Genomic DNA, 17275 nt, shown 5'->3' on the forward strand with positions numbered 1-17275 from the left:
AAACATATCAATAAAATAATGCAAATCAATGATAATGCAAATAAAACAGCCAATAAAAACAAGCCAGGGCATTAAAGGACATAAAACAAAGCAGTCTAAAATGATATTGGTTAAAATCCCAAGTTAGTCGATTGATTTAAAAAACCTAGGTAAAGAGAAATGTGTTGGCCTAGCACAGTGGTGGCGAACCTATGGCACGCATGCCAGAGGCGGCACTCAGAGCCCTCTCAGTGGGCACGCGTGCCATCGCCCCAGCCAGGCCCAGACTGTCATTAAAGTGTGGAATTCTCTGCCAAATAATTTTAAGTAAATGAAAGCATTTGGGATTGCTTTCCTTACTTTGTTTATCATATTTTGTAATCTGCTTGCTGATTGACTGAACATTTTTATCATACCTGTAATCTGCCTTGGGTTCCAATGAGAAAGGCAGATAACGGATAATTTAAACCTCATGTGTGAAACTGTCCTTAGAGTCGCCTCTTAGCACAGATAATAGTTTTCCAGTCATGCTAGCACATGATACAATTTTAGTTTAACAAAAAAGGCAAATGGCGAGATAAAAATCATGTAAGATTTTGCTCTGTAGACCCTAGTAAAACCACTGATGTTACCTTTAAGTGACTCTTCAACGGTGGTCTTACTCCTCTGAAGAACACGAATAGTCTGTCCAGTTGTTTTGCCTACTTTTAACAAATCTTGAAATAAAAACAGTATCATTTATTTAGAAACCAGAAAGCAAAACAGATCGCCCCTAGATCGCCCGCTTGCTATCTATACGGGCACAACACACAGTTCCTCCAAATTTGTGAGTGACAACCTGATCTTATCAAGTTAGGCATGCCTAAACCCCAGGAAATCAATGTTCTCAGGCAATGTTCTTTGTATATGTTACTCTGGACTGTTACGCTCCTATAGCCTGATCTAATTAAAAAACTTAATTGGCTTTTAAAGAGATAATGTCCTTTGGGGCCCACAGTTGTCTAGGGCAGGGGTTTTCAAAGCTTTTCCTGGGAAACCCTGGGATTCCTCAGTTAAAATAGTGGTAATGGTAGACAAGTTTTCCTGAAAGAAAGCAGTTTACCAGTAACAATCCTATAGCAATGGGTGCCCTTCCAATGCAAATTTAAAAAATCCTTAAAAGGGGGAACACTCAGAGCTAGGATATACAATTCTCAGTTTGAACAAAAATATAAAAGAAATGTATATAAGGTATTAACCCCCCAAGTAATGTCTGTGCATGTGTAGACACTGCAACTTCCCACCCCCAAATGTGAAAAGAAGGGGAAGAACATGTAAGAGCATAATTAGGCAGAGCAAGTGGTGAGGAAATGTAGGTCAACAGGGAGGGAACGAGATGCCCCCAGTCCACAAGGATCCTCCGCTTGTGGATGCACAACCATGAAGAAGCACTGGGTGTGCTCAAGGGTCCACTCTCAGTTTGCATGAATTTGTGGTGAAACCCAACAGGCCTGCCCAGGCCTGCACTGCATAAACAAAGCATGCGCCCTAGCATACTTCCCAGAATCCTCCACAAAGTCCAGATATTCCCCGACAGAGATCTTCAGCAAACAAATCAATGGAGAAGGATTCCCTAAAGGGAGAAATTTTGAAAACCACTGCTCTGGGACCTTTATGAGTCTAGAAGCTTCACTTTATCCCATCTAAAAAACTTGGCTAATTGTTATACTTAGAAGAAAGCATGAAGCACTAACAGCAGCTGTTTTAGAAAACATTTACTATTAAGTACATACTCTCACACAATCTTTCTAGTCTTGCTGCATTCTCTCCCGTGGTAGTACACCATTGATTGGCTATGATGGCATGCACTCCAATAAGGCTCAGAATGATCGCTGTCTCAGTTGGCATCTCCAGAGACAGGCGCAAAGAACTATGGAAGGCAATGAGGGAGTCAAAATATAACCAATAAAAAGGACTAGCATGCCTGAATATTCGGAATACAAAAAGAAAATCTAGGGTTATTCCCATGTTTCCTATTCATTAGCATGTCTTGCATGAAGTAAGGAATTTGCGAACTATGAATTTGCACAATGTATTATAGTTGCCAGTTGGGTCTCCCAAAGTTAAGATTACAATCCTAAACAGAGTTAGTCTTTTCTAATTCCACTGAAGTCCATGGACTTAGAAGCACAGTCCTGAACTCACCTGGGGCCTCATTTGAGGGGCCATGGGGAGTGGGGAGTGAGGCTGGGTCTGCTGCTACTGCTGGGTTTGACAGCATGGTCAAAAACAGCCTCAGAAGACTCTGTGGCTGTGTGGACTTCCCAGTGTTCTCCCTTCCCGACTGGCCAATCTGCCCTGACACTGTATGGCTAGGGAGGGGGAGGGGCTAGGGCAGGCAGACAGTAGTGAGGATGTTTTCTCTCAAGTCCACCTGCCCAGGATTTAAAGAGCCCGTGCTGTGCCAAGGTCAGCTCACCTTGTGGCATCATCCCGCACATCCCACCCTTTATCACATTGTTAGGGTTTCTGGTTTTGTTCACCCACGTTTTTCTTGTCACAACTTGTTGGCGGTGTCAGCATGGGGATGGATCAAAGGGGGGGGGGAATTCGACTTACATGGCCTTTACTTCCATCCTTGGAATTCCCCTTAAGGGTTTTTGAATGAAGACTAACATGCCCAGCTTGGGGGCCATAAAGGCACCCTCACTATAAGTGGCAGAGGGAGCCATGCAGTGGCCTACACCCATGTGATTGCCTGCATACCACCATCTCATGGTACTTCCCCAGCTGGGGGTAGGTGGTTTGCTTATTGGCCAGAAGGCAGGTCGGCTGATGCCCGGATCCATTGCCCCATGCTGCGCCAAGGCCCTGTCAGTTGTAACCAATAATGTTGTGGTCATTTTGTTCCAGCAATGTGTCTGTGGTTTGCTGCCTGGTGAGTTGCCTCACTGACTTCCTGCTCCCTTGGACACTGGGACCGCAAGAGTGTGGCTGTGCTTTGGATGGCACTGTTAACATGCCATACGTGGTATTAAAATGTAGCTTATATTACTACTTAACTCATTTCATCTCACATTTTCATTCTCAGCTTAAACATTTAACCTACTTTACACTTTTAGCACCTTACACACAGCATGATACAATTTTAAAAATATTCTGCATATATATTTTTATTTTAAAATATGTATTTTCATTATTCAAAGAGAGAAGAATTCAACTGTTGAAAAGCCCCAACAGTTATGCAGCAAACTTTTAAAATGCTTTAAAATGATTAGCTTTAGCCCAGATTTTACTACTGAGAAACTAATACAGAGGTTTTTTTTTTTACCTTTTATCTTCATAAAGATTTGACACCCGTGCAGAGCTTTCTACTGTATGCGCAAGATCTAAAAGTATCATGATCTGACATTCTGGAGAGGGGGGAAAATCCAGTCTTGATGTTACTTTCAGTAGCACACCAGTACAGTTTTCCTTACAGAGCTACCTTTTGATTATGGAGAAGAATCTATTGCCAGCTTCATCTTGCAAATATACTGCTGGCAAAAGTTTTTAATAAAATTACATTGTGTGGAATACAGCGAAACTAACAAGCAGTTATGAACAGGGCTATTTTTGGGCAGGAACGCACAGGAACGGAGTTCCGGCTGGCTCCCGAGTTGGCCACGCCCAGCAGGAACTCATTAGCATAATAGGCCACACCCAACAGCAGAAACTCATTAGGATTGGCTACATTAGGGGTGTGTAGCCTAACATGCAAAGGGTTCCTGCTACAAAAAAAGCCCTGGGTTTTGACAACAAACAAGGTAAATAGAATAAGAAGCAAAAGGTGGGTGTGGCTGGATGACCACACTTCTGGTAATATGGGGGTGTGGCCCAATATGCTAATGAGCTGTTATCTCAGGGTGTGGCCTGATATGCTAATGAGTTTCTGCTCTTGGGTGTGGCCTATTATGCTAATGAGTTCCTGCTGGGCTTTTTCTACAAAAAAAGCCCTGGTTATTAAAGCTACACATTCTTCTGGTGTGGGTTCATTTTCATGAGGTCCAGCTTATATCCCACACCTCCAGAAACTAGCTGCCTTCAAGACATTAAAGAGCCCCTTCCAATGAAACCACCATAAATTAGGAGCTAGTGCTGCATGGATCCTTTCTACGTCCCGAACTTTCTCTCAGAATCCCCAGTCTGTATGATACAAACCGACACACGACACTCCTCCACACTCTAGCTTTACCTCTGTTTCTGAAACAGTGGCGCCTGTGTGTGTGTGAGCGATGACTTTCTTCAATGAAGCTAGGGGCTTTTAATGCTACTTTTGCTCCTCCCCATGTCATGAATACAAAATTATAAGGGATTCTCAGTCTGATCACTTCAGACTGCATTTGAATGACAAACAAAAGTTTTTTGGTGCCTGAAATGACTACAGAAACATACTTTAATCCTCACATCAATCGAATCCTACATTTCCATACGAAATGAACATAATTTTCTTTTTAACATTCTGCAAAGGGGACATGTTTGGTTTCATTAAATCACCTGGGATGTTCATAGCAGTCAGTCTGTCCAAAAAAATATGAGCGAAGAGTCTTTCCATTCCCGAGAACAGAAACGCACTGCAGTTACTCAATAAGTGTTCCCATTCGGCTTGACTGAAAAATAGGTTCAAACTTTTATTTTAACAATATGCTCAGTATACAGGGATATTATGGAGCAAAGCATGACTATATGTCATTTACACTATATTTAACCAAGTTGCTTTTGTACGTGAATAGAAAGCTGTGTTACTTTGAGAAGTACCTGCTCAGTTATTTAAAAAAATGCATTTATTCACTTCATTTGGACCCACATTTCTCTATAGTGGGGACCCAAAGCAACTTACATTATTCTCTCCTCCTCCATTTTATCCTTGTAACAACCCTAAGACTGAGGAAGCTTAGGCTGACAGAGTGTGACTGGCCCAAAGTCACCCAGCAAGCTTACAGGGCAGAGCAGGGATCTGAACCTGTACTACATTTGAAAACCATTTCAGCAGTGTTGCAAAAACAGTATCCAGTTAATTTTTCACAGATCCTAGTCTGACGCTTTAACCACCATACCACAATGCCTTTTTAAAATAATTAACCACCAACTTTAAAATCACCAGTTATGTTTTTGTTTCTATCCTACCATGGCAGGACTACTAAATGTATATGAAGGAAGTCATTTAAAAATCTATTGGAAGAGTATTCCATTCCGGGCATCTTATTTATAGATATTTCTGAGTATGTGCTTTCTTAGTTCTCTCATGACTAGTTTCCCACTGATTCAGATTATTTTTCTCAAGTTCTATTTAATTTTTTTACAGTCAGGAAGGGCTGGGATGCTGCTGGCATGACGTAGCTGAATTTTAGTATCGTTCATAGCAATAGGAGAAGCTTCTGCACCTCCTTATAGAAAACAAAGGGACTTGAAAGTGTTTAACTTTGGCTGGAAGGAGTCTTTCATTTTAACTCTTCCTTAGTAATCAACACAAAAAGTGTTAGACATTTGTTTAGCTCCTAAAATTAATCAGACAATTGAACACAATTCAGTATCAATGAACTTGCATACCTTGGAACGTGTGTAATACCAAGAATTCCATCCCAGCGTAGTGTATATTGTTCATATCTGTCTTGGATTGACTTAAACACTTGTATAGGGCTTTCTGGATCTGAGATATAATTTTTTAAAAAATTATTATGCACTTTATATTTTCCAGCACTGATGTAAATCCATTAATTACATAATCTGAAACAATTGCAGGTTTAAAAACATAGATTAACTTTTTATTGATCTTATGTGTATCATACATTAACTTGTTAAAACAACCTTGTTATTCCATAAAGATACACTAAAGACATACTTTTAAAAGTGAGTACATTTCTTTTTCAAAATAAAATTGGCATTTGTAGCCTATGTATTGGCTGTACTACATCTGAAAATGATTTTAGTGGGGTTGCAGAGACAGTATCCAGTTAATTTCTCACAGGTAATGGAATGCAAGAGAATAATAAGGTATATTTTTTTGCAAATGGTTACCTGTTTCTCCTGCATCATTATATGGATCAACAACATCTAAGATATGCAGTTAAGGACAGGTGCATAAGTGGTGTCCCCAGCTCTCCACCATCAAAGTTCCCCATCCATAGTTTGACCTTCCATAGACCTCTCACACATTACAGCTCAGCTGCCACCCATCCTGCTTGGCCTAAACATCTAATCTTTCTTTGACCCACAACCACATCCTTTCCCCCGGACTAGAAATGTTGGCAAACTGCAGACTACTTGACATAGGTACTAGGGGTCTGCACTCAATATAAACTAAGCTGAAAAAACCTGATAAATACCTTATACCATAACTTATAGCATAAATACCTTATAGGTATTTATAAAGTACAAGGGGGCGGGACCCGCGATACTCGCGGGGGGGGGGCCTCCACACAGGAGGCAGAGGAGGAAGCAGGAGGAGGAGGGCAGTGCCCCCCCATCCTGCCGGTTCCTCCCCCATCACCCCCACCCCCCCCTCGTTCCCCCCCCCTTCCCTTCCCCCCCAGCTTCGAAGCGAGGCCCAAGCGGCAAGCCGCTCGTGCCTCACTGCTCTTTTTCCCCGCCCCTGGCTCCGAAGAGAGGGCCGAGCGGCTTGCCGCTCCTGCCTCGCTGCTCTCTTCCCCCCCGCCTCGCTGCTCTCTTCCTTCCCTAAGCGGCGACGGTGAGGGAGTTCGCAGAGTGTTCCCTGCGCAGGCGCAGGGGACGCTCTGTTCCTTTTGGGGGGATTTAAGTATCCCCCTGATATTTTTTTCAGGTTTTAAGATTTTTGTGCACACCTGGGGACCGTACCAAGTGTGCACAAAAATCTCCCTCCCCACCAGGTGCCCCCGAAGCGCGGATTTAAGTATCCGCACACAGGGGGCATCTTCGGAATTAGATATATAGATTTTCTCAACTGATCACTGAGGGGGCTGGTGATTTGGCGATCCAAAAATGGCCACCCCAAAAATATTTGGAATTTTTTTGGGCCACCATATAGCCTCAGTTACAGGGCTTTTAAAGGGCTCTCAGTCCATTTAAATGCCTTCAGAGTCAACCCTTAGACATTTAAATCGACTGCGGTCACTTGTTGCTGTGCGGAGTCATGCTGTGGCTTGGAGAAGGCATTTAAAGGGCCCACACCCCTTTAAACACCTTTCCCCCTCCTTTGGAAACAATGGAGGATGGGGGCACCTTCTTCTGGGGCCCACAGAATAGGTCCAATATTGTTGAAACGTGGTGAATTTTTTTGAGGAGAGGCAAAAGCAGATATGCTTCCAATTTGGTGCCTCTACCTCAAAAAACAGTTCCCCTGAGCCCCAGATACCCCCTGATTGAATTTTTACTATAGCCTATGAGGATCATTGAGTATAATGGTCCCCATAGGGTATAATGAAGCCAGAAAATTTCAGCCATCCTGAATATTTCCTGAATCCAAATACCATACTGATATTGGGATTTGGGAATATCAGGAAATACTGATTTTTTTTTGATTCAATATACCCCAAATCCGAAAAATACTGATTTATTTTGGTATGCACATCTCTAATAGGTACTATTGAATGAGGGAAAGGTTGTGACAAGGTACAAGAGACACAGATAGGCAAATCCTCTGCTCTACTAAAGGGCATCACTTCCTAGCCCTGAAGGTGATTCCATTAATGTGGCACAGAGCAGGAATGGAATTGGGCCACACTGGACACTCTCAGGCTAAGTTTTTGACAGCCTTAATAGGTCTAGGTGTTTGATATGATGAACAGTAATTTTTGAAAGGATACATTTAACATTATGTATATCCACTGAAATGCAGTTGGGTGGCAGAACACGGTTAACTGAAAACTGTTGTTAAGTAAAACACAATTATACCCTGGCATTTTTTAAAAAAACCCTACAGTTATAGCTTAACTTCGAATGAAAACCCAATAAATTCAGTAGGACTTCTTATTTCTTTGTAAGCTTGTTTAGGATTGGAACACTAATGGAGCCATCCATATACCACTTACTCCTATTAAAGCAAGGACAGGGGCTACTCCTATGAAAGTGTTCAAAAATTTGGACTCTAAGTATTCATATATAACATTTTTTCTCAAAATAAACTGAAGAAATACTACTTTGTATAATTTTTTATCTGGAGGATTCCAGCTGCTACTCTAGTCATATTGAGCAGGCCACAACTAGGATGAACCTTTGCAGAATTATTTCAAATACACATATAAGTACAGCTATTTCCTGTATTTCCAGCCACAAGGCCAAATCAAGTTATTGTGATGAACTAGGTGAAAATTAATTTTCTTCCTCCCTGAGAGCCTGTTGTATGGTTGGGGAGCAAAGAGAAATCACATTGATGGCTTTTCCTCAATTACAGTCCCATTTGTTTATTTGATTTTTATCCTATCCTTCCTCCAAGATGTTCAGGATGTTCTCTCCTCCATTTTATCTTTGTAATAATCCAATAGGGGAAGTAGTTAGGCTGACCCAAGGTTTCCTGATGAGCTGTACAGCAGAATATAAATTTGAACTCTGGTTTTCCCAGTCCCTCATCCAATACTTTCCCTAACTCATATAGTTAAATGGAGAACAGAGAAGTGGAAACACTCAAGTAAACAGTGTATGAGTCCAACTCAGACTCTTAGGATAACAGGGGTTGGAATAAAGGAAGACCAGTGTGCGATGCATTGGAAAAAAATTCTGCCCCTTTCTGTCAGTCTCTAATCTCCTGTATTCCTTTTTGGTGCATGTGCAGAGCACGTAACAGCCTAGGGCCTAGGGATAGCTGAGAGAGCCAGATGAGAGGCAGCAGTGAAAGAGGAAAATCTGTTACACTGTCAGCTCTGGTCAGATAGAGTCTGAGAGTGAGACTGGAGGGATTTTGTCTGGTTTGAGAATAAGCAGGCTAAAACAGTGAATGTTTTCAGATAGGATTTGTGCCTCCAGAGGAGGAGGCAGGAAGAGATCCTTTCTCAGGAGACTCTGTATGTCTCCAACCCTGGATTCTGAGATAAAGCAGGCTAATTTCAGTGAACACTTCAAAGAGGACTAGGGTTACAAGCTCCAAGTTGGGAAATACATGGAGATTTTGGGGGCGGAGCCTGAGGAGGGTGGGGTTTGGAGAGGATGGATTTCAATGGGATATAACGCCATAGAGTTCACCTTCCAAAGTGGCCATTTGCTCCAGGCAAATTGATCTCTGTCACCTGGAGATCAGTTGTAATCCCAGGAGATCTCCAGCCACCACCTGGAGGCTGGCAATGTTGATGAGGAGACTGTGCAGTCTCAGAGACTGGGTTTCAGCAGTAGCAGGCCAAGCTATTGGAGTCTGCATAAGGAGCACACACATACAGCGAGATTCCTAAGGCTGGGGTAAGGCAAAAAGCTGGCCTGATAACTATTCTCTGAACCCCTACCTTGTTAACTGAAACACTATCATTTTGTGAGCCCAGCAAATGTTGTGTGTTATAATCAGGGCTTTTTGTGTGTGTGTGTGTGTGTGGTGATACTGGATTTTTTTTTGGGGGGGGGAGTTCTACCAAGTCTTGAGGAGTGAATTAGGAGAAATTAGTCCAATCTTATACATGAATACAGACACCTTTTTTTAAAAAAATCAAAAAGCAGTGGTTATACTTGCATATAGTTTCAGGCTTATGTATGGAACAACATTTTCCCATCCAAGACAGCTAATAAAAATTATGCCCCCCCCCTTTACTTCAAACCTCATCTGGGAATCACTGCTTTCAGAAGACACTTAGGACCTGTTGGTCAGGTGGAGCTTGGAGAAGACACCATACTGATCAAACAATACAACATGCTACCTCTTTTTAAACGGCATCTAAAACCCCAGCCGTCACACTGTATTCTCCCCTCAAGTGATTCATCATCGGCAATTCGTTTCCAGCTTCAAATTTATTTATTAAGTTTATATCCTGCCTCCCCATTAGCATTCAAAAGGCACCCAACAAAATCAGCACTGCATAAAGCAAGTTACATTAAATCAACGTAAAATGACAAGAACACAAATAAGATTAATTTGATGAGATGTCATATGCATTCGATGGACCGTTGAAGGTTTCCCCTCTTTTCCTATGACATGCAACTTACGACAGACGCTGGCTGTAGCCACACTAGCTATTTTGTTTGCAAATCTGATCTTAACCTTATTTGGGTCACAGAGAATCCACACAACATCATTATCAAACTGAGATCCACTCCTCCTTTTTGCAAAACTGCTTTGTGGCAATATTTTTGCTTCTGAACAAACCACAGTCCTAGCTCTGCTGTGGACGGGCAAAGGAGGACACTCGACTGAAAGCTATGAGCCTGACAATATGGTCGACAATGCCCCGCCCTTTCTGAGTCCCATGGGTATTGTACAGTATCCTGCAACAGAGTCCTTTCTCTCATTATTTCTAAAGAGCCTGAGGCTGAAAAGAGGGAATAAGATCAGGGAATGTTTGTTTAAAAGACTGAATACACTGTGTGAAATTGTGTATGTAAGACAGAGCTTGACATTTTCCTTTTTGCTTGAAAATATGAATATTTTATTCTTATTTGTAGTTCTATTGGCATGCAACAGGAAAGCTACACGAATGACACATCAATTAAAAAATGAAGAGCAAATGGGATTGCAAAGAAGAAATGAAAATATGAATTCTTAAAGGGCCAACGGCATTAACAATTGAGATGGTAGGAAGCATAAGCTTAAAATTTTGGAGGGGGGATTAATTGTATGTGTGAATTTTTTTTAAAAAAATCATTGTTGGTATACAACAATGAAATTGCAGTTCAGAAAGAGCCATTAAACACACACACACTCACACACACACGAAATTCTGTACCTCATTTACATCATTCTGGGACTCACAAATAGGAAAGATGATCAGGAAATTATTAAATGGCCAATTACAATATAGGTGACAAGGTAAAAGGGGGTGACTGTGAAACCCCCAGGACTTCATCCTCCTAGGGAGGTGCCATCTTCTTTCCACAGAGCCAAAGACTAGTCAACACACTGCAAATGTAACAATTGCTCTTTATTTGCCCAGCTCCTTTAAGGTGCCAATTCTAGTGGTTAACTGCCAACCGGTAGCTGGGCCAGCTCATGTCTCATCACCTCCACCTACTCACACCGAGGTGCTGGGGCTGCTTTCTCAGCCTGAGTCCTTCTCCCAGCTCAGTAAGCTCCTGTCCTGGGTGCTGTACTCTTGCTGCAGGATTAAGTCAGGGGGGAGTTGGTTCATCTGTGTCAGATGGGTAAAGTTCCATCTGGGCCATGAATATTGCCTCCCAGGTCCCAAGGAGGCCTGGTACTCTCTAGTCTTCAAAGGCTAGAAGTCTGACTGCCCTCACAGAGATCTACTTCCTTCACCTCCTTCAGCTGCAGCCTTTTCATTCTTCTTCTCCTGGCAACTCCCAGTCCATCCTTCCATGCTCCTACTCCTGAACAGGCCCTTTCTCTCAAGGAGGGCTTTGCTCCATAGGGAGCTGGTACTGGTGGGCCTCCATCCTCTCTGCTCTTCCAGTGTGTGGTAAGAAATTTTAGAAATATAGAAAGTTTGGGTTTAAAGTGGAACCTAATAGCTTATGAAATCCATGTGTCTGTCTCTGTTTTTGCTAGAACGACAGCAAGGAGGCCTGGCCTGTTTCAGGCCCTTTGTTTTAGACAAATCTCCTTATTAGTCACCCAGGCAAAAGTTCACAACATTCCATTCCCAGGATTTGAATCAATATAAGTCTCTATAAGTGTGAGACCCACAATTTTAAAGGCAATAAAATTGCAGCTGGTCAGGAAAGCCATTTTGGCAATGACAGACCCTAATCCAAAATGCAAACTCAGGAGCAACAGGATTTCACATACCCCACTTCCCCCTTAGAGATAACTTTGAAGTTATCTCTCTGATAGTTTCTTAGAACAGTCCAGCCCCAATGGTGGGAACACTAAGAAAACAATAGCACCATCCAGTAAATAAGAGTGTGAACTTTTGAGACCAAGGAAGCAATTTACAGTTAAACAATTTCAACTTCTAAATGTTAATTTACAACTGTAATATGATTATCAAGGAGCTCCTTTGATCATTTGGTATAAATACTGGTAAAATCCAACAGATTTTCATTGGCTCTTGAAGGATCAGGAGATGCTTAGCCTCCTGAGAATTTGGAGTCAACCCGAAAGGGCCCTTTCGTTTCTTGCATGCTTTGGGTGGGATACTTTGCTTGCATGTTCATTTTTCTGTGTGCTTACTATCTATATTGAAATAGAAGTGTACTGTGTTGGCAAGCTGACACAGCATCTTGCTGGTCACTTTGTCAGGTAAACTTTGAATATTGATCTTTTAATAAAAAGATAAGAAGAGACCCTTTGCTTTGAGTGTCTCTGCCAGCGCTTAGCGGTTTCAAACTTGCACTTTTCGCCTTTGGTGAGGAGGCAACACTCAGGGGACATGAACCAGAGGGGGTGTGTGGGGACACATTTTTCTCTCAACACAGTGCTCTTATCAGCCCCAAAGGCTCTTCCCTCAGCTCTTCAACTGGGCTGTTACCTTTGTTAGGACTATGTCACTGCTCCACCACCTTCTCCCCCCTGGGTAGGGTGCCCTGGGCTGTGACAGTGACATAAGGATGCGAATGGAAAGAGTCACAGAAGTAGAGAGCTTTGCAAAAGTTCCTGAAATTCACCGGCACGTCACAGAAGGGCAAATTATTCACAGTTGAGTAGAGTGAAGAGTACAGCAAACAAGGGGAGCATGCAACAGATATAGGCATTTTCTGCACAAACGGCTCTCCCCACTCTTGCATTTCTATTCCTCCGCCTCTTCAGCTGGTTTCTGCAATGGTATTTTCAGTCCAAGATGCAAAAACAAGGTTTATCTTGCCTTGCGGTGCAGCATCAGTCTTCCCTGTTCCCTGGAATTCTGTTGCTGTGCCACAAGAGGGAGCAAACCTCATTTTTGCATCTCAGACTACAAATACCATTGCAGAAACCAGCTGAAGAGGTGAAGGAATAGAAATGCTGGAACGGGGAGAGCCGTTTGTGTGGAAAACGTAATAGATAGGCTTCCTTGGGTTGGGTTTCAGGTAACTAATAAGAGAGAGGTCAGCAATGCAGTGTTCACCTTTACTTTTGCTGCATCAATGGACACTGCAAGACTATAATGGCAATATGACTAGGAAATGTATTCAGTATTGACTGGAACCACTGTGGTGGTGGAAGAGCAATGCAACAGCACACTGCATGCGGAAGGAACCACTGTTACTCCACTCAACTGTATGAAGGAGGAAAGGGTCTGAAATGAGGAATACCAGAAGAAGAGAATCTCAATTACCCCCAAGCCTTAGACTCACTTGTCCCAAATGTCTGGAGTGGCAGATTCTGTTCCTTAAAGGATTTCCAGATTAACTTCTTGGTGGGTGACCCCTAGTATTTTGCTGCTTTACTTTATTGCATGTTCGACTGGGCAGCACACATGCTCAGTCCTTAACTTGGCTGTCTCCCTTCCCCTTCTGGGATGCCAAGGGGAATTCATATTTTTCTACATAGCTAGGTTTCCCCTGGGATATACAGAAACCTCCCTCATCTTAGTTGGTGGCACCAGTGTCTTGCTGTAGTGAATGGCATGGGCCACCAATTTCAGTACAAGAAGGAAGATAAAATTATGATATCTTGATTAGGGCTTTCGGGAATAGCTCGGTATCACTCCGAAATATCACAAAAATGCATACTTACCAGCTTGCCCTTCTTATGATCACCTTTTTGTTTTGACTCTTTTGCACTCTTTGCATCCTTTTTCGTTTCATTTTCTGTTAAAAAGCACAATCAGCCTAAATCACTAAGCATTTTAAAAAGTTACCACTTGAACCAGAACAAATCTGGAGATTCAAATTTAAATATTCTTTCCTTAGATTTAACAGCCTAAAGGCCATGCATCGGTAAAATAAATTCAGTTTGTCAGATGTACAGAAATAATATAGTAAAACAATCCACCATGCAATTTTTTAGTTTGCAGGAAAATAAGAATTTCAATTTCTGAACATTGGGAATACTTGCCAAGTGTTCTATCCAGTGTGTAATATATTTATCCTAGGACTTTTAAAAATGGCAACAGTATCAAAAAGTGATTTTTATATCTATCTATCTATCTATCTATCATCTATCTATCTATCTATCTATCTATCTATCTATCTCACCAGATTTGTCCACAACAGTCTCAGCATAGTTTTGTGACTAAAACTGATGCTATACAAGTTTGGTCCTCTAAGTAAACTTTAAAACATCCTCTCATGACAAAAATTTTGCTGGTCAAGAGATGATGTAAAGGTTCAAGAATGTTCAGAGTCTTCTCACTATTATAACTTGCTCAAAGAGGTCTTTTAGTCCATATTATGCTAGAAAATATTTGAAATACTTTACATTTGGGGGGAAAACAGTAAGTCAGCATTGCTATACCTGATTCTTCTTTATGTATGCGGTTATATAAAAGTTGGAGAGAAAAATCTCTGGACACAGAACTTATTGCCTCTTCTTGAAAAATACTCAGGGCTTCCAAAGGCAGCTCCATAAGATATTTGTCTGCCAGTATTATCATGCACTCTCCCATGTCTGGAGTACCAGCTGAATACAACAAAGATGAGTAGGTCATAAATTCATGAGAAACAAGGGTAACCTGGATTTCCCAGATCCTAGTCTGACACTTTAACTACTATACCACACTGGCTATCATGCTCACATCGTCTTCCAATCTCCTCACATGAGTTAAATGCAAGCCACAGATTGTTGTTACACCCAAACAGAAACTGTTGCTCTTGCCTACAAACCAAAATTAAAATGGGTGGGGAACAAGTGAACAGGCCATAGTTTGTGATTCAGACAGAACAACAAGCTGGCTTGCCTTGAACAAAGAATGGATTAATTTGCAAACCATGTAAGAGGTAATAAGGAGAGAAAGGCACAGCTGCATCTCTTCCATTTCATGGCCTCTTAACTAAAGTATTTCCAATTTTCTGTCTCTAAGTCTATAAATATCTGCCAACTGTAGCCACACTTCATGCATCCAAGGAAGCAGGAAAGCTTAAGTGTGCTGCTGCATTAGCCTTTAGGGTGGGACAAAGCTCTTAACATTTCCGAGGGAACTTTTTCCTTTCTCCCGTTTCACCAACATGACACTGAAACATTTTGCTCTTATGGTCCTTTTATGGGGGCACTGAAACCTATCAAACAGATTGCTAACATCAAGGACTATAAGTATGAAATATTTATTTTTCAATTGAGATAAAAAGGGGCACAGAAAAATTCCCTGATGGGCAAAAGAACTGTAAGAGCAGAAGCCCACCCCCCTTTCAAATGGGGTCCTTGCAAAAAATAAATAAATCAAATCCACTGCCTCAGAACTTCCCTTTGATCCAATTGGCTGTGCCCGTATGAAATATCCACCACCTTGCAGGGCCCACCCACCTACTTTTGAAGGGAGGAGAGGCGCTTCACACTCGCACAGAAGGAATGTGCACTTAAAATCATTTTTAAAAACAACGTAAAATTTAAATATCAGCCCCACTGTAGCATCTTCCATGGCACCCATACAAGACTAAGAAAATTAACAGCATAGAGGAAGCAGCTAGACTTAAACAGAATGTCCCTAAAGCCTTACCACCTCCTTGTCTCATAGCTTTTAAATTCCAATCCTGTCAATGGAAGGATATGATTAGGGTTTATTCACTAGGAACATTTCGGGGAAGCCTCTGGGGTAATAGTAGTGGCCATACTGAATCCTACATGTTGCAAGTCTCCTCCATTTGGAGAAGAATGACAATGACATAAAGCTATATGTAAGGCTTGAGGAAAACTGTTTCAATGTATCTGATGAAGTCTTCCTGCACATGAAAGCTTATACCAAGAATTAAACTTTGTTGGTCTTAAAGGTGCCACTGGACTCAGACTTTGTTCTGATGACATAAAGAATTAACCATGAATCATCTTTTGTTCCTCCTCCAGATATAATTATTGTTAGCAGTGACCTCAGTCCTAGAGAGCGCATGCCTACCGATGGTGCAAATAACTTAAACCTGAATATACAATCATTTTGTTTTGTGACAAGCCACTCAGCAAATTGGTATCTTACGTGATAATATGTCAGTGCCAATATACTTTGAAGGTTAAGACATACCTTGAGTTGTAATATTTTTCTCCTTATTTTTGGGTTTTTGTTTCCCTGACTCATTTACTTTATTTTTCCCTGAGTCACCTTTTGTACCTTTGCCTGTTTTGGACTTTCCTGAGTCTGCAGATTTGGGCCTGACTGAATCAGCAGTTTTAGATTTTACTGATTCAGTTGGAGAAACTGCTGGACTTCGCTGCCTGAAGAAATAAAAATAGGATCTTAACAATACAACTCAAGATGTGATGCCTAAAGGACACTCAGGAAATTAGTTACTCATACAATGCTACCTGTGGTACAAAAAAAGAAGAAGAAGTATCCAAAGCATTCATGCTTGACTTTACCATGCACAAGGAAACCCAGAGCCTCAGTAGTTTACCATAAAGCTAATACAGGTTTGTATAGACCACGGCATCACTGATAGTCCCATTTCTTTTGGTATAAAAGGACTGCTGGCCTCACACATAGACAATGAGTGCTACCTGAGGCTAAAATGAGCAAGCAAATCTCATAAAGTTATTTGTCTCTCCGCATTTCCCCCCATGAGCACAGTACCACTAGTGGTACTAGTAGCATAGGGCCCAAGGATGGAGTTCATATAATCAGATATGAGTGCCATGTTAGAGCCAGTGTCCCAGACAATGAGGGCTCTCATGGTTGTCTGATCTGTATGTTCTGAATAGCCCTTGTCAGGGATCTTCAGGTATGTCTGTTTAGATGTATTCCTGCATACCCATAGGAAATTCTTTCATCAGGTTACACATGTTTTTGGTATTCCTCAGAGCCAAACCACATGTGACATGGGAAATCTGTGGCGAAGACCTCAATTTTTAAAAAATGCTAAAATCAACCATTGTTGGGGGCAGGGCTTGATTAGTATCTAATGGGAGTATAGGGGAAGATTTTTTAAAACCCTTTTCTCCTGTAACAACCTCCTGATTTTAATCACCCTGAGTTGCTGTTTGCCATATTCTTTCCTTTTCTGTAGACAAACAGCAGGTCCAGGTGAGAATTTAAATCTTGAAAATGGGAGGGTGTGTGTGCTAAAGCTAGGGTTCCCAAGTACTTACCGCGATCCAGCAGGGGAAACATGCTCCCCGGCCAGACCCTTCCTCCCTGTAACAAAGCAT

General features: G+C 41.7%; 1 protein-coding gene across 1 annotated transcript in view; it reads right to left on the reverse strand.

Moving 5' to 3' along the window:
• CFAP46 (cilia and flagella associated protein 46) overlaps positions 1 to 17275 on the reverse strand; it is a 139040-nt gene that overhangs the window by 274 nt on the left and 121491 nt on the right. Inside the window, 10 exon segments of the mRNA XM_015426887.1 lie at positions 612 to 695; positions 1752 to 1888; positions 3290 to 3371; positions 4495 to 4607; positions 5548 to 5647; positions 6016 to 6051; positions 7782 to 7842; positions 13721 to 13794; positions 14441 to 14605; positions 16155 to 16345. Of these exon segments, the coding sequence (XP_015282373.1) occupies positions 612 to 695; positions 1752 to 1888; positions 3290 to 3371; positions 4495 to 4607; positions 5548 to 5647; positions 6016 to 6051; positions 7782 to 7842; positions 13721 to 13794; positions 14441 to 14605; positions 16155 to 16345 (1043 nt within the window).

The sequence above is a fragment of the Gekko japonicus genome, unplaced genomic scaffold (assembly GCF_001447785.1).
Source record: "Gekko japonicus isolate JY-2015 unplaced genomic scaffold, Gekko_japonicus_V1.1 scaffold35, whole genome shotgun sequence".
In the NCBI taxonomy this organism is placed as follows: domain Eukaryota; kingdom Metazoa; phylum Chordata; class Lepidosauria; order Squamata; family Gekkonidae; genus Gekko; species Gekko japonicus.